Source organism: Nanorana parkeri, unplaced genomic scaffold (assembly GCF_000935625.1).
Source record: "Nanorana parkeri isolate BGI_ZX_2015 unplaced genomic scaffold, ASM93562v1 scaffold29, whole genome shotgun sequence".
In the NCBI taxonomy this organism is placed as follows: domain Eukaryota; kingdom Metazoa; phylum Chordata; class Amphibia; order Anura; family Dicroglossidae; genus Nanorana; species Nanorana parkeri.
This window is the reverse complement of record NW_017306297.1, coordinates 2,283,099-2,307,895: the sequence shown is the minus strand read 5'-3', so window position 1 is coordinate 2,307,895 and position 24,797 is coordinate 2,283,099. Positions and strand designations below refer to the sequence as shown.

Here is a 24,797-nt window from a genome sequence, read left to right as displayed (position 1 = left end):
GAGTGGCTTATGGCTGCAATTTCACTGGGCATCTTTATATCTCAGCAGATATCTCTGGGGGAAAGTCTGCTAGCCAGTTTGGATCACTCTTGGTGTACCCCAAGATAACCCTGGTATAAATGGTATCCCTTGAATAGATCATTCTTTACTCCCATAAATGCCAATAATGGTACTGTTTTGACCACGCGCTACAAAAAATGTGCCATATAGGCTAGCAGACCAGTACCTAGCACTTTAAACATCATATAAATAATCTCTGTGGCCGCTTGCAGGTCATTCCACAAGTATTTGTCTGCTCCGTTAGGAAGAGAGATTGCTGAAGGGTCCAGATGCCATGCATGATGGGGACAATAGTTCACACTTCACTTTTTTTAACCCCTTCGTGACAGAGGCCTTTTTTTTTTATTACCCATATTATAATCCACATTTTAGGCCTGAAAATTACTTCAAACCCCCAAACATGATATATTTTCTGAAAGCCAAGACCCTGTAAAATAAAATGGTGGCAGTTGCAAATTTTTATGTTGCACGATATTAGCACAACTTATTATCAAACCCAAAACTTTAGTGAAAAATGCACTTAAAGGAGAACTATGAGGTGAGTGATTTTCACTCAACCTCATAGTTCGAGCCGACGTGTGACAATTAAACTGTCACACGCAGGTCTATAGATCGGGAAGTGAGTGAGCACATACCATCACTCAGTCACTTTCCGATCATCTCCCTGCAGAGAGCCATGACTGTCAGTCACCGCTCCCTGCAGGAATTCCCCCCCCCTCCCCGCTCTAATCCTCCAGTGCTGACTTGAGGAATGGACAGGAGGGGATGGGCACAGCTGGGTGGATCTCGACGGCATTGTGGGGATCCGTCCTGGCTGCGGCGCTTTTAGTATATAGCGAGCTGTAGCTCGCTATATACTGAGCTTTGTGTGATGGGAGGATGTTAATATGTCCTCCCATGACCGTTAAGAGAACAATAGGATAAAAAGCGTTACCCCATGGTTCTCTTTTAAGTAAAATTTAGTGCCACACAACACAATAAAATACCAATTTTTTTATAACATGTAAATAGATACCCAACATGTCCAGGTTAAAAATTGTGTGCGTCTGTGAAACAGCAACAAAATTCAGTACCCCAAGAAGTCTGTAGACGATGCTTTAAAGGCCCCTACAGGTCAACAGTTTTGAGATACGCATTGCCCCTAGAATTATTGCTCTCACTCTGGCATGCGCTGTGATACCCAACATGATTATCGCGATAGTCCTTTTCATACGTAGGCGCACCCGACGCGTGTTTACGTTATGACGCGTGCTCGCGGCGGACTTTAAAAAATGTTTACATTATTTTTACATTTATTTCATTTAATACTATTTTTAAAAACTGTTTATTTTTTTTTTAACTTTAAATGCGGTCACATAGGGGGGCTTAGAAGCCCCCCATGTGATAGCAGATTAGTGGTGACAGGTACACTTCAAGGTGACACTGGGGTCACTTTGAAGAGTTTTATTAACCCTAGGGGTTAATAAAAGATCAACCTGTGTAATAAAGTGTGCATGTCTTTTATGATTAGTTGTCATAAGAAGGATCTTTCTGCCATCACGCCGATCATGCTACTGTCTAATGTCTCTAGCCAACTTAAATCTAGTCATTGAGTAAATAATCGGCTTATATCTTTTTATATCGGCCTAAACTGGAATGATCACACACTATTTATTAACAGGTTGGTACTTCATTTTCTTTTGACAGATATAACTCGCATCATTCAACTAGACCTGGATCTGAAATTTAAAACCAACATCCGTGAACTATTTGAAGAGTTTGACAACTTCCTCCAGTTTTCTGTCATCGGGATTGCCCAGGAAATGCAGCCAGTATACAGGTAAAGTAACTTGTCAAACCGTACCATAGCCTCCAGACTTAAAGTAGTACTAAAGGCTCCACGTTTGTTACCTTAATGCATTCTCTGCATTAAGGTAAAAAATGCACCAGTACCTTTGCATGCCGCCCACCTCCAAACGCTTACCTTTCATCCGTTTTCACTATCACCAGCTCCAGGATGGTCTGCACTGCTTCCATGAAGTCCCGGGTTGTGGAGGAGGGATCCTGAGGGCAGTGAGGACAGGGCAGCTATAGCCTTCGAATTACTGTGAGGGGTGCGGCTTGCCGAGTGCTTTGTGTTTCATGTGGTTCTAAAATCTCTTGTTTGTTCTTTGAGCAATGCATGTCAGTGTTGTCCCTCTGACAATCTGAATTTCCCACTTATTTGTAGCAATTCCTATATTCCCTAAAAATCATGTTCTATATAACATTAAGGGGTTTCTTTGGTAAATGTATTCATATACTTTTCTACAGCTATGAAATATTTTTTCAATATTTTTATTATTACAAATAGAAAAGGTAATTCAAAAGTTTTGACATGTTTAAATATTACCAAACAAACTATTGTGTTAAAAAATTGGTATTCCTAAATAAGCAAACTAAAGCGAGTCATGATTAACCTTAGACGTCCCTTTCTATGGTAGGGGTAACATCACTGGTCTCATCACTTCTTAAATAGCATATAAAAACAGTAAAAAAAAGGTGTAAATGGTTTTCCAGATATAGGACAATCAAAGGGGATACATCTTTATTGAGGTACCGTATATACTCGAGTATAAGCCGTCCCGAATATAAGCCGAGGTACCTAATTTTACCAAAAAAAACTGGGAAAAAGTATTGACCCGAATATAAGCCGAGGGTGGGAAATGAGGCAGCTACTGGTAGATAGATACCAATAAAATTACATTAATATTTATTTAAAAGAAAAATAACCTAGCTCTGTAAGTGGAAAAGGGGGTACAGGGCTACATATCATGTACTACGGATCATTTAACCCATTCATATTAGCAGAGGATAATTGTAAATCTATTGTTCAGTGCACTCTATATGTAGTATATAGTACATGTACATATAGAGTGCCTGCAACAATACATTTACAATGATCCTCTGCTAACATGAATGGGTTAAATGATCCATAGTACAGGGCTACATACAGATCATTTAATCCATTCAGGTTAGTATAATTGTAAATGTATTGTCTGCACTGTATTAGCAGTATATACTCTATATAGAGTATATACTGCTAATACAGTGCAGACAATACATAATTGGTTACTGTAATAAATCCCCCCAAATCTCCCCTCACTTACTGTGATTCACTGTGCCGGAGCAGGGACGAGTCAGCGGCGCGCTGGTCCAGTGGGAGGAGCTCCAGGTGGGGTCCTAATTTAGCTGGCTTAGAGGTGCCTGCCCGATAATTACAACCCCACCTGGAGCTCCTCTCGCCTGATCAGCGCGCCGCTGACTCATCCCTGCTCCCCTGCTGTACTGGCGCTGCGGGATTTTTTTTCTTTTCTTCTTACTTACCTCGCCGAGCGTCGCGTCACTGCTGCTCCGGTGGGCGGCGCTCCGAGCGGGGTCATCTGGCAGTCTCCGGCCACCTAAATTAGGACCCGGAGACTGCCAGATGACCCCGCTCGGAGCGCCGCACACCGGAGCAGCAGTGACGCGACGCTCGGCGAGGTAAGTAAGATGACACCTGGCGCTGACTCGAGTATAAGCCGAGGGGGGCACTTTTCACCCAAAAAAATGGTCTGAAAATCTCGGCTTATACTCGAGTATATACGGTATATGTGGTAACCTTTATACCTTTATTTGTTAGAGTGCGACAGAAGAAGGGATCAAGGATGGAATAGCCATAGAAGGGGTAGACATGGGATTAGATTGTGAGATATCATTAGTTGTCCCATGGAACCTGGCCAGAATAACCTATTTTGTTTCTAAAGAGATCTAACTTATCAAGGAGAACAATATTTCCTTGAGTTGTTCCATCTTATCTTTGAGCAGACAGCTTAGCTTCTCATTGGGCACTATCCATGCCAACTTGTGTTTTGATGTGTTAAAAAGGAATACCTCTTACCACTGTAATTTTCCTGGCTAAGGAAATTTACAGAGATACATTTTATTTTATATTTTGCAATGGATGTGATTTTGAGTCCTATTAGTTCACCACCCATTAGGATTTTATATACTGTATATTGGTATGAGTAAGGGAGTTGATGAAGTTTTTAGATTGAAATCCAAAATCTTTGGATTTTAGGTCCACCAAATGCAGGACACTGTGCCCTGTTTTGCATTCGCAGAAGCATTTTGAAGCTTATGGGATAAAAGTAGCTGAGTGGGAGGGCACCATTTTATACCTTATGACTTTATAATCTCCTTCTATAAAAGATGCGTTATTGGAAACTTTTCATTGGGGCTAGACAAGTCCCAGGAACCAGATACCATTGCTTTTTAAAATTTACAGCTGGGACCCAATTTTTGAGGTTTCCTGCCGCCTCCTGGATTGGACAGACTGGCTCCTGAATCACCTATTTGGCCACCCCTGATTTTCATGCTACATTCGTCCTTCTCTGGCATTCCTTCAAGTCTAGTGTTTTCCATATATCACTTTCACCTAGCTTTCATGTGCTATTAAATTGTTTGATGTGCCAGTAGGATACAGTTGTCCTTATCTAATGGAGCTCATCTATAGCCAAAGCTTTTTTTCTAGATATTTCTGAAGGGTTGGTGCCTTTTGGTTTTTATTGCAGCCTGTGTTCCCATTTCGCACTGAGGCATAATATTCCTGCTTCCTGCCTGGCTGATGGGTATCAGACAGAACTGGAAGGGAGTAAAAATATTTTAATGGTGACAGATAGCAAAAACACATTTCTAGCAGAGTGAGGAAATGTTTAGAACCTCTGTAAAGATTATATTGCTATATGTATGCCTATTAGGGATGTTTCTCCTCACTCCGTGTCCAGGTGATGGCTGTGGACAGAACCGACAGCTTTTAATAGCTGCCAGAGAAATCTTCTCAATGGGTTGCAGACAGAATATAAAACTTAATAGAGATTCTATCAGAAGCTAAAAGTAAACTATTAACTGGAGCTGGGCTGTAAGGTATATATTTTCTTTTGTGTTCAGAATTTATTCTGAATTAGTTATTTGGAAAGTACCTTTTATCACATGCCTCTGTTGCATGAATCTACTAAGGTGATGATCCTTCCGTGAACTTTATAAACCTTTAGGTAGCAATACAACTGTCCTGAAAAAATTAAAATATGCTAATATCAGTGTGAATACCTTTTAGATATCCTCTAAACTGTTACATGGAAACTTTAAGTAATGGTGATTTTTTAAATTTTATTTATTCATTTGTTTTCAAGAATTTTTACAGCTTTACAAGTAAGTGTATTTCCACTTTTACAGCCAAACTGGAATAACGCCGATTTTTATATTTATTCCATGTTTCTCATTCACATAGAATAACAAAAAACTGCTGTTTACATAAAGAAGAAAAGTCACTCTGAATTTTGCTCAGGAGTGCAAGGGGGTGGGGAGGGTAATGCTTAGGATAATTAAATCTGTCTATACTCTGCTGGCAGATGTAAACTAAATTTGAACACTGTTCTAACAAAAGGTTAAAGGAGAACTACGGGGTAACCTTTTTATCCCATAGTTCTCTTTAGGGTTACGGGAGGACATATACTAACTTCCTCCCGTGACCCAAAGCTCAGTATATAGCTATTGCTCGCTATATACTGAGAGCGCCGCAGACGGGACGGATCCTGACAATATCGTCGAGATCCACCCAGCTGGCTGATTGACAGAGGGTTTTGCCTATCTGGAGAGCCAGCTGTGCCTGCCCCCTCCCTCGTCCGTTTTCTGCAGTCAGTGCTGGGGGATCGGCGAGGGGGGGTATCCCTGAGGGGAGCGTTGACTGACAGTCAGGGAGATGATCGGGAAATGAGCAAGCGATGGTATGTGTTTGCTCGCTGCCCGATCGATAGAGCCGACGTGTGACAGTTTCATTGTCACAGGTCGGCTCTAACTATAAGGATGAGTGTAAATAAATCACCTCATAGTTCTCTTTTAAAGATCTAGAAGCATTTTATGTCAATGGGGGGAGCTCAGTCTGTCCCTAGTCTTTCTATGAGGTTTCCAGACTCTTGGAAATTTAGGTAGAAGCTTGCAAAGCCTGCTACACAGACATATCTAAAAGGTTACAATTTTTAGTCTTTAAATATGGTGTATGAATAGGAACACATAGCACACATTATAGTGTTTAAATGTATTATAGTGTTTAAATTAAATGTTGTCTGTCTTTGGCCAGTTTTAGTGATTGTGATAAAGAAATACAAATCAAATGACAGGGGTCAGAGAGTTTAATGACACCCCTTTTTCATGGAGACAGAAAGGTTTGCTATTACCATTAAAGCAGGTGTTGGCTAATTGTCTCCTTAAGCATATTCCCATTGGTTGGTATAGGGGTGATAAATGGTGATCTGCATGTTTTAATGACAGATTTCATTTTAACCTATGATGTGCTGACTTGGGATGCTGAAGAAACACAGCAACAAGTGACAATACACTCTGTTTAATCTTTTGAATTCCCATTAATGGTATTTATAGCATTTCAGATTGCATGGCAAACATGCAAGGCTGATCGATATGAAACAGAATTATCTGGGGCTTAGTGGCATAGGGACCAGGGTTACAGTATTCAAATCTTCCACTAATACAATTCCTGGCATCCCATTTTACTAAATTAGAGATATATACAGTTCTAATGTGAAAATCGATGGATAGGAAGGGGGGGGGGGTTTCTAATTCAGAGTTTGCACCAGGACCCGTGTCTCCTTAGTTATTCCTCAGCTTGGGCTCTCCTGGATGTAACAATAAGCTTCTGACAGATTGTGAAGGATTCCAGTCCCTTAATATCTGGATGGCTCATGTTCTCTATGTCTAGTATAAAGCCACCATTTAAACTAAATTTCTTTGTATAGGAGAAGCTTTAGTCTTTTGCCATTTTCCTTTTCTATTGTTCCATCTGTTATTTCAGTTCACATCAGGTACTCAGCCTAGTTTCACTGGCCGAATACTGTTCCCTGTTCCATAAAGGACACACTGAAGATAACAAGCCTGTTCTTTATCTGCATCGAAGATCATTTCTGCCTTGATCAGGTTTTTTTCATGTGCTTTTCATTTTGCAGCAAGTTGGCTGAGAAAATCTGTTTGCAGTACAGATAGCAATGACACCAGAGCAGAATGTTCTATACTTGTAACTTAGAGATGAGATTAGCATTGTGTCCTAAACTGCAGCAAACCAAGGCGTTCACTGCAACTAAAGTAGCTAACTATTCTCCGGTTGTTGCCATAAAGTATACCTACACCCAAGAACCAAATGTAATACATAGCCGCTTACCAGTCCTTAGATGTGGTGGCTGTATTAGTTTTCTTTTTTTTTGTTGCATTTTTCTCTACCATCTATAGTCTTACAAGACACAATATGGTTCTGAATTTCCTATTACACAAATCGGTATCATGGGTAAGAGACAAACTCTTTGTTCAATGGCTAAACCCACTTCAGTATAATCAATATATTCACTATTAAAGCATGTAAACCTTAACAACAAACTTCTCTAATTTGTTCCGCGAAAGCACACTTTCCTAAGATAGCCCCCTATGTAATGGCATATTGCTGGTGACAGGTCCTCTTTAAAAAGACATCAGGGGTCTATCAGACCCACTAATGTCACCTATGGACCCCAATGAAACACAGATCATCCTTGATCAGCTTTTTCCCTGGCTACTATGACTACTCAAAACCGGAAGTGACAAAATGCTCATCACTTCTGGGATATTTCACATGAAGGGAGTTGGGCAAATGGATGTTCATTGATCTCCCTTCAATCTACCCGCCGGTACCCACCATGGCTGTCCTGTGTGCACGGGAGGGGTAGCGGAGCATGCAATACATGGTGGGAGATGAGGCTTGTTGTGGGACTCGCATCCAATAGAAAGCCAGAAGTCAACTGAAGTAATGTAAACTGACAGCCAGGAGTCCGTTTACTGGGCCATGCTTTCACGGATCTAGTACTTACATGTGTGGCAGGGAAAGGTTAGTTTTACCTATCAAAAAATGTTTAATTCTTTGCAGATAGGTTTGTGATCTACCGTGTTTCCCCGAAAATAAGACACTGTCTTATATTTTTTTGGGCTCAAAAAAAACACACTAGGTCTTATTTTCGGGGTAGGTCTTATTTTTTTTTTTTTATGTACAACAATCCAAAATTAATGCAAATCCAAATCGGCAAAGTTAAGAATAGGGTGATCAGGGCAATCAGAGGCGCCGTACCTTTCCAAGAGCAATTTGGTAACCAATCGCTGGCCAGAATGAGTGAAGTGCGCTTTCACTATCGATTCCTCACAGACGGTCTTATTATCGGGGTAGGTCTTATTTTTGGGGAAACAGGGTAGGCACCCATGTAAGGCAACATAGCCAGGTCCTCATCTTCAACTAGAGCAGCACAGCTAAGTTTGAAGAACACCCCCCAGCATGCTGATTAAACAATGGAAGAACAGCAGAAATTGGTGAGGTCATCTTTATGCTCACTTTATTCTCTTTTGTTTCCTTCTGTTAGCATATTCTCGCGTATGTGCATTAACGCAACAGTATGGGCCCTAAATGAGGTTTCAAACAAAATATAACTGCATTATTGTTTCATCTGCCTGGAGTTTAGCTTTGAAGATCCAGGAGCAATAGCAGACAAAGGATGCTATGAATCAAGAATAAAGTAACTCTGGATGTCAGCATGTCTCAAATGCAGTATTTAATGCCACAGTTATCCAGATCTCTCATCCTCTGGCAGATTCCAATGTCTCTGTATAATTAATCTGCCAAAAGGGGGCTTGCCAGTGCTGAAAATGGAAGTAAACATTGCAAATTGATGCTTTGTCCAGTGACAGAGGCCATAGTAATACCAAGTAAATCAATTCTCACTTTCCCTATGTTATTCATATGCCAAAATAATTAAAAAAAACCACAACAATGGGTAAACCTTCTAATGGAAATGTATAGATGTTGCATACATTTAAATACTTCAGAGAGATCTGTGTGAAAAAAAGTACATTTAACAACATGTAGTTGGCATCTAGCCCTGCAAATTAATGTATTTTTTAACATACTACATCTGGCTTTTATAAATCTTGTGTATACATACAGTAGCTTGGCACTTTTAGAAAATGTGTCAATTAGCAAAACTTCTAACACATATCAGTGCAAATAACATGTACAAATAATAAATGTGGGAGAGAATTGCATATGCTTCAAGGAGTACTATAGTGAGAAATCTGTATTTTTAACCGTATGCAGTTAATACATCTGTGTTCAGTGTGTTCATTTTTCTTTATTCATATGCCTTTTATTTATATTTTCTTTACATTTACATGCAGACCAAGTTGTCCAGCAAAGATGACAGTGACTGGAATTGGGTCAAACTGTAACACTGCTTGGGGTGTTGTGCTATGTGCCGAGAACTTTCTTTCTCAGGTCCACTCCTCCTCTTAGTGGGCGGGGTTTCAATAGCCAGCCTGCTATTGGCTATTGCGATTTGCAATACTGTGTGTACTGTCTGCTGCCGACCGCGGCGGTACAGTACACTGCAGTACACTCCTCGGTTTACGATACAATCGGGTTACGATGGGTTTATCAGAACCCAACCCCTTCGTAAAGTGAGGAGTGTCTGTGGACTTTATGGTAGTGTATGTGTTCCAGATCATTGACTCTTTGGGAAGTGAATGTTTCAATTTGGATTGAAGACCAATAACCTGTATCTTTAAAAGAAATTTCAGCAAAGGAAGCCGACATACTGTATTTCTGTCCTTACAGAAGAAAAATTTCGATCTAAGTGAACTTTCCCTTATTAGAATTCCCTTTCATCACGTTTTTACAGACAAACTTGTACTTTGCCACTATAGCATGTCAATTATCTCCATTTTACTCGTCTGACAGATTAGACAGTATGTTAGAGATGTCTAAATACCCTTCAAAATACCATCACATAATATTGTATTCCTCAGAATTCAAATGAATCAGAACAAAAACGAATTGTGCTATCCAGGCAGACAATTGAACTGCATAGTAGATACATAGTTTAGATACATATTTTGGAATTCTGTCTCCGCTTCCTCTTCCCTACTTATAGAGAAATGGTTTTCTACTTATATGACAAAGCTTACATTTGGGCCTTGAATTCTCATCAATATACAGTAAATTTTAGCTGCTTCGACGCAGGGCCCAACCAATGGATTTGCTCTACAACTTTTGCTAGATTATCTCTTACCCCAAAAAATCTTATCTAAAGTTTACCTCTTGTTTATTGTAGACATGATGGTGCATTTAAAGTGGAAACGTTTTAATGAGATTTTTACACAAACATTAATAATATTGTTTAACTACCTACCGGCCAGCCGCTGTGTATACACGTCCTGTTACATCGAGCGGGAAATCCCCGCTATTTGAAAAGAGGCAGCGATGCCCGTTAATATACAAGCGATCCTTATGAGGTGAGTGCTTTTCACTCACCTCATAGTTCTAGCCGACCTGTGACAATGAGACTGTCACAGGTCGGCTCAGTAGATCGGGAAGTGAGCGAACACATACCGGGTTCGCTCGCCTCTCGATCCTGTCACGGCTCTCTGCCGTGACAGGGGGAGGGGCTGGATTCCCCTCTCCCCTCTACGATCTGCCAACGCTGACTGGCGGAACGGATGGGGGTGGGGGCGGGTACAGCTGGCTCTGCCTCTAGATAGGCAGAGCCAGCTGTCACTCACGCAGCTGGGCGGATCCCGTCATCTAAGTCGGGATCCGCTCCGGCTGCAGCGTCTCAGTATACCGCGAGCTGCAGCTCGCGGTATACTGAGCTTAGGGTAACGGGAGGACGCTAGTTTGTGTCCTCCCGTTACCCTAAGGAGAACTATGGGGGAAAACATAGTTCTATGAGAACTATGGGGGAAAACCCCATAGTTCTCCTTTAAGTATATTAACCACATGGTCTCCATGATTCTTCAAACTTCAAGTATGTGGTATATTATTTTTATTTATAATTAGGGCTGGTAATGATTAAAATTTTCGTGTTCGATTAATCGAAAAAAAAAATTTCATCGATTTAATTTCAATTAATTATAACGCACATACAGATCCAACTACATTGGCCTATACACATACAGCACAGCAATGAAGTAATAAAATGAACTAGGATCACATTAATCTCACGCCCCCTCTCAATGTGGCCGCCGCTTGAGTGGGGAAACTCAGAATAATAACGTGCTGGATTACAAATGTATTTACATAGTATAGTAAAACAGCAAAGCCCTAAGGGTCATTTAAACATAAGTATTAGCTTAATATTTGAAGTAGCATCACCTGTCCATTCCATTTCATGTAAGGACCTGATTGCAACATAATATCAGTAAATTTCAATGGGCACATTTCTGGGAGCGAGATGGGGGGGTAATGGAGAGCCACATAGTGCATATACATAAGTTTAAGATAAGACCGAAGCTTGGTGCTTCTTGGGCAAACTCACCGGCCCAAGTGGCTCCATCGGCTAACGAAGGGAAGGGGGAGGAGTCAGGTGACTAAACGGACATCGACGTCACTGTACTCCTCCCCTTCCCTTCGTTAGCCGACGGAGCCACTTGGCAAGGGGGGAGGAGTCCGGTGACGTCTATGTCCGTGACGTCACCGGATCTCCGACGGGCCTCCCGAAAGCCGGCGGAGAGGTGAGTATTTTCATTTTCGATCAAAAGAATTTTAATCGATCAAAAAGTTTAACAATGAATTGAGGAATTAATCGTTGATTTCCCCAGCCCTATTTATAATTATTCTTTGCTAGCTTAAGTGGATAAAACACTAAACCGCTTTGTAAAATAATATTTCTTATTTTTCTGTCCTGGATCCACATTTTGGTATGCTGTTAATACTTTATTCTCTCACTGCACAGTAACTCACAATTGATAAGCCTCTTTTAATTGTTACTGTGACACTGCAATTAAGATTTTATTGTACCACCATATATTGTGAATCTTCTGATTGGAACGCTTAAGTAACTTGTAAAATCTGATTATTTCTCTTATGTCGTCAATAAAAATTGTTACACATTCTTTGCTCTTTTATGAGGTGGGGTTGATTACTTAAAACTTTATTTGCAGATAGGTCTGGTTTTTTTTTTACTCCAGAGAAACACTGATTGAGCAGAGAGGCATGTTGTTGATATTCTCCAAAGTAATCATAAAACCCCCCGAAAAAAAACCAAGCATGCATGTATGGCTGTTACCCAGTGGCTATGGCCAACATCAGCTTGACTTTTTGGTTTCAATATAGCTTTTAGTAGTGTTAAGTGTATTGTGAAATTTTATAGTTGTAGAATATTGTGCATACAGACTTGAATTGCACTTATCAATACAATAGAATATTCAGTCAAAGCAACAGTGACTGGATTACAAAGCATGATCTGGTCACTCCTTTGAGTCCACTAAGAAGTTGACAAAGGGCAGTCTGTCACATAATTCCATATTATTTACTTTAAGGCAGTTCACAGAGTTTCAACTTCCTCCTTTTTGGTGACATTGGGACCAGAGATCAGAAAACTTCTTAGAGGGAATTATTCTGTCAGACATCTGATATGCACATGGCTTTTCTGCGTCAGTTGCTCACTAAGTAGTGAACCAAAGCCGAAGAGACTGAAGTTCTAGTCTGGTGGACTGGATGGTGTATTTCTACCGCTAAGCCATTTTTAGTGTGGCTTATGATCTGTTTTGCCTGTGTAAAATATCTCTGCTTAGCCGCACATTTTGTAATGTTAATGGGTGGAGCCAAGCACTGTATACTGTTTTTAAATGGAGTCCGCAATTATGAAGGTAGTATTGTTGTGAATGGATCTGCCCAAACTGTGCCAGCAAGAGAACACCCATGCACACCACCTTGATTACTTAGGTGCAAGAAGTGCTGTAACAAATTGTCCAGAAAACTGCAGTAACATTCAAGCAAGAACTGTTTACCTGGTATTTTGTATGTGTAGCTGCTGTGCTGCATCATTTACCCAGGCTGTGAGAATGTAATGCAACAAATAAAATATATTTTAAAAGAAATCCAAAAGCACCCCTGGTAGTTCTGCCACTAACTCCAAACTGTAGAGGGACTACACATCTCAGCAATACATTATACAGCAATGCAGAATACCACCAGCTATAGAGGACTACAAATCCCAACAATAAATTATACAGCAATGCAGAATAATATATAGCAACATGCTGTGTGGGGCGTCTCACCAGGGCTGTGTGCAATCTCTCCAGGGCTCTGTTCGGTCTCACCAGAACTGTGTGCGGTCTCACCAGGGCTGTGCAACCTCATTAGGGCTGGGCGGTCTCACCAGGGCTGTGTGTGTGCGGTCTCACCAGGACTGTGTGCGGTCACATCAGGGCTGTATGCGGTAACATCAGGGCTGTATGCGGTCACATCAGGGCTGTGTAATCTCACCAGGGCTGTGCAATCCCACCAGTGCTGCGTGGGCGGTGGGTGCTCACCAGGGCTGTTTGGATGGCCGGGTCTCACCATGGCTTTGCGGATGGCTGGGTCTCGCCAGGTCTGTGTGTGATCTCACCAGAGCTGTGTGCGGGTCTCAGCATGGCTGTGGGGTCTCACCAGGATTGTGTACAATCTCACCAGCACTGTGTGGGCAGCAGGTGCTCACCACGGTTGTACGGATGGTAGGGTCTCACCATGGCCTTGCGGATGGCCAGGTCTCACCAGGGCTGTGTGGGCGCCAGGTGCTCATTATGGCTGTGCGGGAGGAGGAAGGAGGAGATGTTCAGCCCGGCATGTAAACAGCCCCCTCAAAGTCTCCATCAGGCTGCAGTGAGGTCCCCAGCATGCACAGGACTTTACTGCTGCAAACTGCATTTAAAAATTTAAAGTGGCGGTATCGCCACATAGTATTGGGGCATTTTCACGATTACTGGTTACAGTATCGGTACATCCCTATCACCACCTGAAGGAGAAGGACGCTAGACACAAAACAAAAGCATAGGGGCTGCCGCTGCTGGGGGCCAACCCCCCAACTGCTAAACAAGTCTCCAGTTTTTCTGCCTTGCATCAGGAGTAAGGAGTTTAGAATTTTTTCTCTGAAACTCTCTGCTTTCTTTTTGGTTGGATTTTCAAGCAAATGTTGACAGGGCAACATGCTGAATGATCGTAGATCTTTGTAGTCTTCCCTGTTCGACCAGTAAACGCATGCAGACTCTGCCAAGGTGGGTCAGCTATGACTGGCTGTCCATTCCATATGCAAAGGTTAAATCTCTTTTCCTCCAGACGCAAAGAGTGCCCCCTTGTCCTTTGCAGTGACCTTAAAATGACTAATTTGGCACCAAGCTCACTATATGGACCATTTATGTATTTTATGTCCTCCCTTAATCGTCTCTTCTCCAGAGAGAACAAATTCAGGTCAGTTCATCTTTCCTCATAGCTGAGCTCCTCCATGCCTCTTATGAGTTTAGTTGGCCTTCACTGCACTTTCTCCAGTTCCACAACATCCTTTTTGTGAACTGGTGCCCAAAACTAAACTGCAACTGAAATGGACAGAAGACGAATCCAATTTAAATCAATATTTGATGTGACCACCCTTTGCCTTCAAAACAGCATCAATTCTTCTAGATGCACATGCACACAGTTTTTGAAGGAACTCGGCAGGTAGGTTGTTCCAAACATCTTGGAGAACTAAGCACAGATCTTCTGTGCATGTAGGCTGCCTCAAATCCTTCTGTATCTTCTTGTAATCCCAGACAGACACGATGATGCTGAGGTCAGGGCTCTGTGGGAGCCAAACCATCACTTCCAGGACTCCTTGTTCTTCTTTACACTGAGGAGAGTTCTTAATGACATTGGCTGTATCTTTGGGGTTGTTGTAATGCTGTAGAATAAATTTGGGGCCAATTACATGCCTCCCTGATGGTAGGGCATGATGGATAAGTATCTGCTTGTATTTCTCAGCATTGAGGACACCATTGATCTGACCAAATCTCCAACTCCATTTGCAGAAATGCAGCCCCAGACTTGCAAGGAACTTCCACCATGCTTCACTGTTACCTGCAGACACATTATTGTACTGCTCTCCAGCCCATTGGTGAACAAACTGCCTCCTGCTACAACCCAATATTTCAGATTTTGTCTCATCAGTCCAGAGCACCTGCTGCCATTTTTCTGCACCTCTGTTCCTATGTTAACATGCAGAGTTGAGCCTTGTTTCCACGTCTGAGGTATGGCTTTTTAGCTGCAATTCTTCCATGAAGACCACTTCTGGACAGACTTCTCCGGGCATTAGATGGGTGTACCCGTGTCCCACAGGTTTTCGCCAGTGTGGTGCTGATCTTCCGATGTGCCTTTCATCTGCTGCATTACGTTTCCTTGACCGACCCCTGTGTCTACTGTCCTCAAGATTGCCCGTTTCTTTGTGCTTCTTCAAAAGAGCTTGAACAGCACATTTTGAAACCCCAGTCTGACTGTCTTCTTCTAAAAAATTATATTGCTATCCTCACTGAAAATAACCTTTTTGGAGTTCATGTAGCTCTAAACAGTCAGTTTCAAACAATGGGAACTATGCAGCATTCCTGTGTTGCTCAGCCTTCTTCTCTGCATGGTACTTCAGACACGGGTTTAAACCTTACAAAAATGCAATTGGAAAACTCTAAATTTCTTGGTTACTTAGAGGCCTAAATTCCCCTTTTATGCAACTAGATGGTGCTGTGCATATAGCTTGCTCTGTTTGCCAGTGTGTATAAAGCTCACTTCAACCCCAAGCTGTAGAAGTGGTGACACTAGTGGCTCATTTATTTCTGGATTTATTGATCCCTTTCTAATGGCACCTCACATATTCCTGCACCGGGGTGTGGGCACCTCCATAATATCTTCTTAAAGTGACATTAAACCCTCAGATTCTTTAACATAAAACAATACGGTAATGTGTACCTTACTGTAATCCATGGTAGTTTCCCTTCTCTTTGCTGCTCTTCCTTTTAAATCCTCATGTCTTCTCATGCTGGGGGAGAACTTCCCTTTGCAGCTGAGTGCCTCTTCTTGTAGTGCTGGCTCAGGTTGCAAACCTATACACAGACACCATGTAGCCATCCCAGAGACAAGGCAGTCTGCTGCAAAACAGAAGTTCTGCCCAGCATGAGAACAGATTTAAAAGGAAGAGCAGCAAAGAGCAGGGAAACAACCATGGATTACAGTAAGGCGCACATTACAGTATTGTTTTATGTTAAAAGATCTGAGGGTTTAATGTCACTTTAAGGTTAGCATCTACTTCCTGGACTGGAAAGCTGGATCATAGATGAGTAATGTACATCCTGATGCCTGAGATGTTATTGGCTGGATTTACAAATGCCTGACCCAGATCGCCCCCTTACTACAGCCTCTCATATTGTGAATTGCTGGAAAGTTTTGCATTATGATTACTGGAGGAGCGAAGACTGAGGAGAGGCTTTCTCCTGACTGCAGCAGAGCAATTACTTCATCTCAGCACAGACAGTCACTTTGCGTAGAGCTTAAAGTGACATTAAACCCTCAGATTTTTTAACATAAACCAATACTGTAATGTGCGCCTTACTGTAATCCATGGTAGTTTCCTTTCTCTTTGCTGCTCTTCCTTTTAAATCCTCATGTCTTCTCATGCTGGGCAGAACTTCCCTTTGCAGCTGAGTGCCTCTTCCTGTAGTGCTGGCTCAGGTTGCAAACCTACACACAGACACCGTGTATCCATTTCAGAGACAAGGCAGTCTGCTGCAAAACAAGTTCTGCCCAGCATGAGAACAGATACAGATTTAAAAGGAAGAGCAGCAAAGAGAAGGGAAGCAACCATGGATTACAGTAAGGCGCACATTACACTATTGTTTTATGTTAAAACATCTGAGGGTTTAATGTCACTTTAAGAACTGTTTATTTTGTAAGAAATGTATTTATGCAAACTTGTAAAATTACTAAAAGATTTACTTATGTGAATTAACTGCATAATGAGTTGCTCAGAAGATAATTCCAGTATTTAAACGCATAATGATCATGACGGTAAGGAGGTTACAGTTTTACGGCTTTGACCAAGCCAGAAAGGTTGGTCTTTGTTGCCTGTATCACAGCACCACCTGAAACAAGTTTCCATCGTCCCCATGTGGTAGGAACCATCTTAAATGCAGTGGAGTATTCATTGTCTGTTCCGATTTAACAGTTCATTGTAAAGTTAGAAAAGGATGTTATGAGTAATCCTGAAGGATTCTAAATATTCTGTAATCCTATGTAGCACAACTAATTTTCATGATTGGTAGTGTTGCCCTACTTAGAATCGTACATGACCGGCAGCTGCAGACTAATGTGATTTTCTGCATTCCTTTTAGCATTAATTATAGCTAATAGCTAGAAAGAACAAAGTCTCCAAACTTTTTTAGTCAGTTTGTGTTAATCCATGAAATGAAGTCACACATGAACTTGTTCTGGAGACACTATTAATAGCACGTATATTAGAGGTTGCTGCAGTTGCAAGGAAGCCAGGCAATGTAATGTGGCATTAATCTGTTTATATATAAAGATTCTACGTATACTGCTTGATGTTGGCTTATTTTAACTCTTGTGGGCGGGCAACATGGCACAGTATGTTCATTTCAAGTGTTTTGTAGATTTAGATTTTCTCTTCTACCAGATTGCTTGTCAGATTATAATTGGAACTTTCTTCTACACAGTGTTCCATTTTCTCATGAGGACAGTTTGTAAAGCCTAGATGTCTTTGAAATGAATAAATGGTGAATTACAGTTGTACAGTTATTTTGCTGAAGGTTTGCTCATCACTTAGAGTATCATAGATGTACAATATCAATTCATAGCTCATTCATTCTGTATTTTCTTAAAATGATTCTGACAATTCTTTAACCAGCAGTCCCCTATAATAGAAGAAGCTGAATACTCATATCTCCTGGAGGCTAGTGAAATCTTCACTGTCTTAATGAGCCCTATCCCAACACTTCTGGATGTGCCAAATAGCATGACTCCCACTGGACACTGTGGTTCCTCCTGTTGTCTGGTATTTTACTACTGTGTCCTGTAGTGATGCAGAGGTTGGTAGGAAGGACCCACAGTTTTAGCAGTGTGCCACAGTTTTAGCACTGTCTGCCCAGTGTGCAGACAGCATGGCCATACAGTATATCCACCTATGTCTTACAAGTATTCAACATGTCAAGGTTGGTTGGGGCCATACTAGTCTACATGTCATGTGACATTTTTATGCCTAGGATGCAGAAATCATCCTGGAATCCCCGACCTATAAATGCTAGGGTTAGGTAAGGTGATGGGCAGTTGGTTGTAGCCTCTTGAATGTATTTCTGAAAACATCACATACAGGACTATCAATATTATAATTATTACCACAAAAAACAGGTAGGACATTTTGATGGGTTTGCAACCTCACCGCATGTTCAGGTTTTAATGCAGATGTAACTACTTAAGGATTCCACCCTTTTGTCTGTGATCTGGCAAACCTGGAAAACATTTGCATGTGATCCTGGATCTCTCAACTTTCTGCCTCTCACTCACAGATATGGTAAAAAATGGCCAGTAACTAGAAATTTCTTACAGCTACAAACAATATTCATACTTGCCTTTAATGTTTGAGTGTGAATAGTGATGCAGTTAGCCAAGAGACAGGAGGTTATATAGCATGGGCTTTAGGAATTTCACTCCTACTGATTCCCTATAAGAGTGTACATACTTATTCGGCAGAGTATTATGCAGAACATAGATTAGGGTTAAAGTTCAAATATACCCAAATAAAAAAAAAAAATACAGCGTGAACAACATTTAAGAGTAATGAATACTGTAGTAAAAATGTAGTAAATTAATATACATTAACATAATTAAATACCCAGTGCCAGTAAGAGCAGGACACACATCTGCTAAAGGCGGGATCCTTGAGGGCACTCTATGTTGAAGGGTATCCTCTTGGATCCATCCTCCTAGCTCCGACAGAATAAACACCTTGGCAGCCCCTGTGATGATGTTAGAGGAGCCATAAAGAAGATTACAGCACTACGGGAGGAAGGTAGAAACAAAACAAAAAAAACATTCTGCCGAGGCAGAATGGTGGACAGAAAAAAGAATTGACAATAAAGGGACTTGCTGGTTTTAGTCCAGGCTTTTGTGTTTATTGGGTTGTACTAGGATAGTAATTAATCCTTCACTTGCCTGGAATTTCTAATTGAGATACCCATTGACATAAGGTTCCAAGATCAGCAAGGAGATATGTTCTTGTGTGACTTAAAACATAATAAGTCATTTTTTATTTATCTTTTTTAATTTTAGGACAGGAGATAATTTACTTGGGAAATGTACACAGAGAGGTCTTTTAAAAAAAAAATGAGGTAACACTTGTTATTTGCACCCTCCTGCAGGCAATTGGTAGCTGTGTTATTGTTTTCACATTTCTGCAGTGTGTATTTAAGATTGATTTTTTTTTTTTTTAAATTGAGTATTTTTGTAGGTTTATTTTATGTTGATTTTTGTGTGCTGCCAAACTTTGCAATCTTTTATCAATAATTTCTTTTTTTGTCCAGTGGGTTTACTAGCCGGTTTGAGGTCTTTGTTTTATACCTGGTCTTTGTGTGTTTTTTTTTATTTCTATTATCAATTATTTATCATTCTTTCCTTCCATGAATTAATATCATCCTGTCTCTTTATCAAGGCTCCTGTATACCTGCTGGCCCTTTATTTCTAGTTACGGCCGAACCCTACCACTCAGACTGGTACTGCTAATTTTCCTAATGAGTGTGTAACTGTGATAACACATATATTTGCCCCATTAAAAGCATGCATAAGTGCCTACAATTTGAATGGTTATTTTTTTATCCACTATTTCTCATCTGTGGCACCTGGTTTTTGGCAGCGTGTGACCTTGTGATCTCTTCACAAGAACACTAAGAACAGATAAAACGTTCATTGACAGAATAAGAGGTCAAGTGCTCCTTGGAGTGCCTCTTGGTAAAGACTTTCTGTTCTAATTGAATATACTTTATTATATAAGTCAAGTTCCTTGAAAAACCATGACATATGAACACACTTTTCTTTAGTTGGTACACTTATATAAAATGGATGACGCATAAAAACGGAGGTTAAAATTGTTATTTTCTGGCATTTATAAGTGGAGTCTGAAGCTTTGTTTGGTCTAGAGTCATGTATTTTGTTGGTAGTTATGTTCTCAATGTGTGCAGAGGGCCCCACCCAGCATTGTATTGATCTGCTGTTCAATTTACAGCAGAATCTGCAAGCAGTGACCTACATTACATTTATGGATCTGTGCTACTAGGTTATCTGGGCAGACAATCACATAACCTATATTCCAGGAAGTTCATTTTAGATATTTATTATCTTGTGGTTGAAGCACATTTTCACTGATTAAGGTTTAAAGTATAAGGCCTATGTGGCTGTGGCATGTACCGATTAATAGCGACAGAGACCTTTGGTGCCTATTTCTGGGTCAGTAAAAAAAAAACACTGTGGAGAAGGGCTTTCAGCCTGGAGATGTTATAGTGGTTGATAAACCCTAATAATGACTTCTCTTGTTTTCTCCCTTTTTGTCTGTTAAAGTGACACTAAACTCAGAATTTAAATCTTACAATGCATTCAAGTACCTTAAATATTAACAAAAATGTAACTTATTTGTGTATCACTTGGCTGTAGATCCTCAAATCGTCTGAATTGGTGCTGACACTGTCCTTCCTTCTGTGTGTGTTGTAAAGTAGACACCTCTCCAAGCTCACTCCTGTTATGGACTACAAGCTCACATTTAGTTAGCTAATTTGTTTTTAAAGTTGGAGTCTACTCTGACCTCTGAACTATGCATTACGAATTACTAAACTCTGCATTTTCTACTATTCTGTCCTGTGAACTCTGTTTACTTCTCCGAACTCAGCATTGCTTTCTACTGACCTCTGAACTCTTCATTATCTATGCCTGATCCCAGCACTCTGTGCTACATACTAAGGATCTTTGAATGCTGTATTACTTATTATTCTGGCCTCTGAACTCTGTGTTCTGTACTGTTCAGACCTCGGCAGAGTGTAAATAAAGTGTGATATCAAGTAAATAACACTTGAACAAGTGGAAAAAAGGTTTGCGAATTGATCCTATTAGCTGGTATCTAAGTGTTAATAAGAATATGCAGTAAAAGTAGAAAAAAAAAAGTAGAATATGTTGTACCATATATTCTGGCTGACGCACTAATTTCAGTTTCTCTTTAGCTTGTCCTTATTCCTGTGCCATCCTAAAATCCATAAAAGAAAAAAAAAAATAGTGATGTGTAATATTGTTTACTCCAGATACTGTACATGTATTGCAGGCCATTCCAAAGCTGCAGATAGTAGAGTGGGCCGTGGTTTTGTCCCTTTAACCACTCCTTACAGATGTTCACTAACATTCCATTTTACATACCAGTAACATTTTAATTAATATTAAAGAGTATATCCTGATCCACCATATATTATCTGTGTTCAGTACAGTTGTGCAAGGAATAATATGGGTATGGAAAGGGGAGGACTCCAATAGTAAGGTTTTGACTTAAATTAGTTTCTGAAGCATTTGCCTTATTTAATAAGATTGTATAATATTTTGAGGTCAGCCTATCAGATCAAGCTCTCCCATATTGCAGCAGATCATTGATATGCTTTTCTTTTCATTTAAACATGCATTTGTTGACTTCTGATAGGTGCCTAATTTTCATTGTCTAGCTATCTGTCCACTGTTATGTATTCTTGTAAGATTTCTGGTATGCATCCATATTTCAATTATTGTGCAGTTAGAATTGGGATTAGGATGGGAGTTGCAATCTATAGTACACCATTAGTAAATCTCAGTGGTGAAACACATTCAGGAGCGTTTTTGTATGTGTGTGAAAGTACAGTGTAGGTTGTTTGAAGGATCTTCGGAGGTTTTCACCTTTTCAGTTTTGAAAGTCATTTTATTTCATAGAGATATGGTTTTTATATTTGACAGTATTTATTGGTCAATTATTTTTTTGCAAAGAATTCCCTTATTTTTCCTGCCTGTTGACCACTGTCTCTGGGGCAGGAAGAAAGGAGGTTTCTCCAAGGACAACATGGAGAACAGTGAAAGCCTGTCAGAGGTTCTAAGCCTTCCTCACTGTATTAGAAATATGTGTAACCACTGAAGAGTGACCAACTTTACTGGGATAGAAAGTGTGGGAAGTCCTCCCAACTAGGGCTGCATAAATCAATAAACACCTGACATCAGTTTTAACCTTTCCTCACACTATAAAAAAATTGTTGGCTAAAATTCTGCTTTAATGGTCTCTTCTGACACTGTGCCCTGTTTCATGAACCCCTCTATTATGTATGTCAGATTTCAGTGTTGTAAGAATGAGTGGATTGCAGGAATGGTTAAAGTTTGGCACAGAGGATTCTGGCACAGAAGTGAGCTTGTAAATAACAGGACACGTTTGTATAAGGAAGTGTTAGTATAAAGGGGTCTCAAGCTAGGCCATTGTGTTCTATGCTTCCAGCTCTGTGCCAAAAACCAGCACTAAAAGATACCGGTGCTGCAATCCACTCATTTCTTGTTTATTATTTCTCATATCATACACAGCATGGTTCTGTTTTTACAAATGGACATATAACATTTAAATAGCACCCCAAAAGAAGTACAATTTGTACCTTTTGTTGAAGTGCAAATTCTATTCAGTCTTCAGCAAGATCCCATGCAAGAAGGTATGTTTTTGTTTTTTTTTGGTACATGACGCTCCCAGTTTGCAGCTTCAATACTGGCTTCACTCTATACAACAAACATGTAACCTGATAACTGAAGTTAAAATGACCAAATAGAAGGAAAAGTATTCCGGCACTGGTCATTCAGTCCAGAGGAATCTGGCCCAAGTGAGTGCAGTAGGTAGAAAGGGGTTAAAGCTACAATATAGGACAAAGTCCTAAAGCTGTTTGGGGACACACAGCTGACTAGCACACACAAGGGTGGCTCCCTAGAACTCTGCAAGGGAAAAGAGCCACCCTAAAACAGCTTATTGGGGCCAGTGCTCAGGGGACCAGCTGATTTTACAGGAACTTTTAGACATCAAGGAACGGCATCCTTTTGTACGTGATTTGATCAGCATTTGAAATAGTTTAAACACCTTTTGACTTTAATATCACTTTAAGCTGAGCGTACACTAATAGATTTTTTTCGTTTAGCCTGTGGGCTGAACATAAGAACTCTAACAGAGTCCTTAATCCTCGCTAAACAGCGTGGATGGAGGAATCTCCCCTGCTGGGATAATGTAGTGAGACAGCCAGCACACAATTTTTGGCCAAGCTCCTTCAACAAAATTGAGCAATCAACTTTTGTCAAACCGGGAGGGCCACCCACTGTTAGAATCTGGCTGATTGCTGTGAATCGTCCCAAAGTGTATGGCCAACTTTATTTGGAGGGGGGTCCTAAAGGGAGGACAGTGCTCTCCCAGAACCATTAGCTACTGTATCACCATAAACAGGAGAGGTTATGTACCAACAATATCATAACATAGGTCTGGGTTGCTGACAGATAGATGAACAAGAAAAGGCAGGCTAGGATCATAACCACAATTAACATAATGACAGAACAGGCTGCTACTATACAGAAAAAGACCAGCTGGTCCCTTTGGCTTAGCCATTGTTCCAGTGAGCTTCCCAAAATGTATACTTTCCTCCTGGCAACATTAAAAGCACGCTTGTGTGTGCATTGGCTTCATTCTCTAATTAGGCAATCACCCCAACAAAGACAATATATTTTATTTAATTTATACCCTGACTGAGGCAAATGGTATATAAGATTTGTGTCTGGAAGAAGTGTGTGGTATATTATTAATTACATTATTAATAAAAGGGTCTCGCATTACTTTGCAGCCATTTATTTCCCTTTTGATAAGATCCTTACAGTCACATGTGTATACACCAATTCTTAGAACTAAATGGCATATTTTCATGGAAATTATGAATATTTGAATGATGGGGGGGAGCACCTCCCGGAAATTAGAAGGACACCTCCCTGAAAGTGCTTCTTTCAGGTTGGGATCCCTGTGATTGATATGTTGAAATGAAAGTAATTTCCATCTGATGATCCAGACAACAAGATGCTAACAGCTGCTTGTTGCATACATGCTGATGCCTTTTTTACAATATCCGCAAGGGTTTTTTTATCCGTTGTTGATAACTGTGAGATTAGAATGTGGCCTAGGGATCAATAATCCCTTCAAAAGCCATATCCAGCAAGGTGTGCACAATGTTTGGCAGTGTGAGCTTTATTTGTAGCACGTCGGGTTTTTTTTTTTTGTGTGAAATCATTATACATTTTCATGCAGAGTGTTAAGAATCATAAAATAGAATAAGCAGTGAGGTAGAATCTTTAAGGTTCAGTCCACATGTTAGATGATGATTTGATACTATCTTGCACACAAAAAAGTAGGTTTAAACCCTAGTAAATGAGCCCACATGGAAGACACAGAAGAACAGTTTGGATATATTTTTTGCCATATTGTTTCCTAGACTCTAAGTTCTCATAACCCTATTTATCTACACAGAAGTGACATATTGACTTGTACCCTCATGTCAAGAAAACAATGGCACACATCCACACAAACACACAATGACAACTGATGTAACCATTATGTAGATCTACACTTACTGCATCCTTTTATGTTCAGCCTCATGTACGAAAGTGCCAGATTTTAGTCTGGTTGAAAAAGACCCATGTTCATCTCATTTAATCAAAAGAAAAAAAAATATATTGCATCCTCTAAACCCTGAAACTACCCAGAGGAAGGCAAAAACAAATGCATAAAAAGCAATGTTCCATGTATTCT

General features: G+C 40.4%; 1 protein-coding gene across 1 annotated transcript in view; it reads left to right on the top strand.

Moving 5' to 3' along the window:
• Nucleotides 1-24,797, top strand: part of XXYLT1 (xyloside xylosyltransferase 1) — a 156,251-nt gene that overhangs the window by 89,982 nt on the left and 41,472 nt on the right. The window contains exon 3 of the mRNA XM_018567306.1: nucleotides 1,747-1,879. Within this exon, the coding sequence (XP_018422808.1) occupies nucleotides 1,747-1,879 (133 nt within the window). The remainder of the gene's footprint in view (nucleotides 1-1,746; nucleotides 1,880-24,797) is intronic.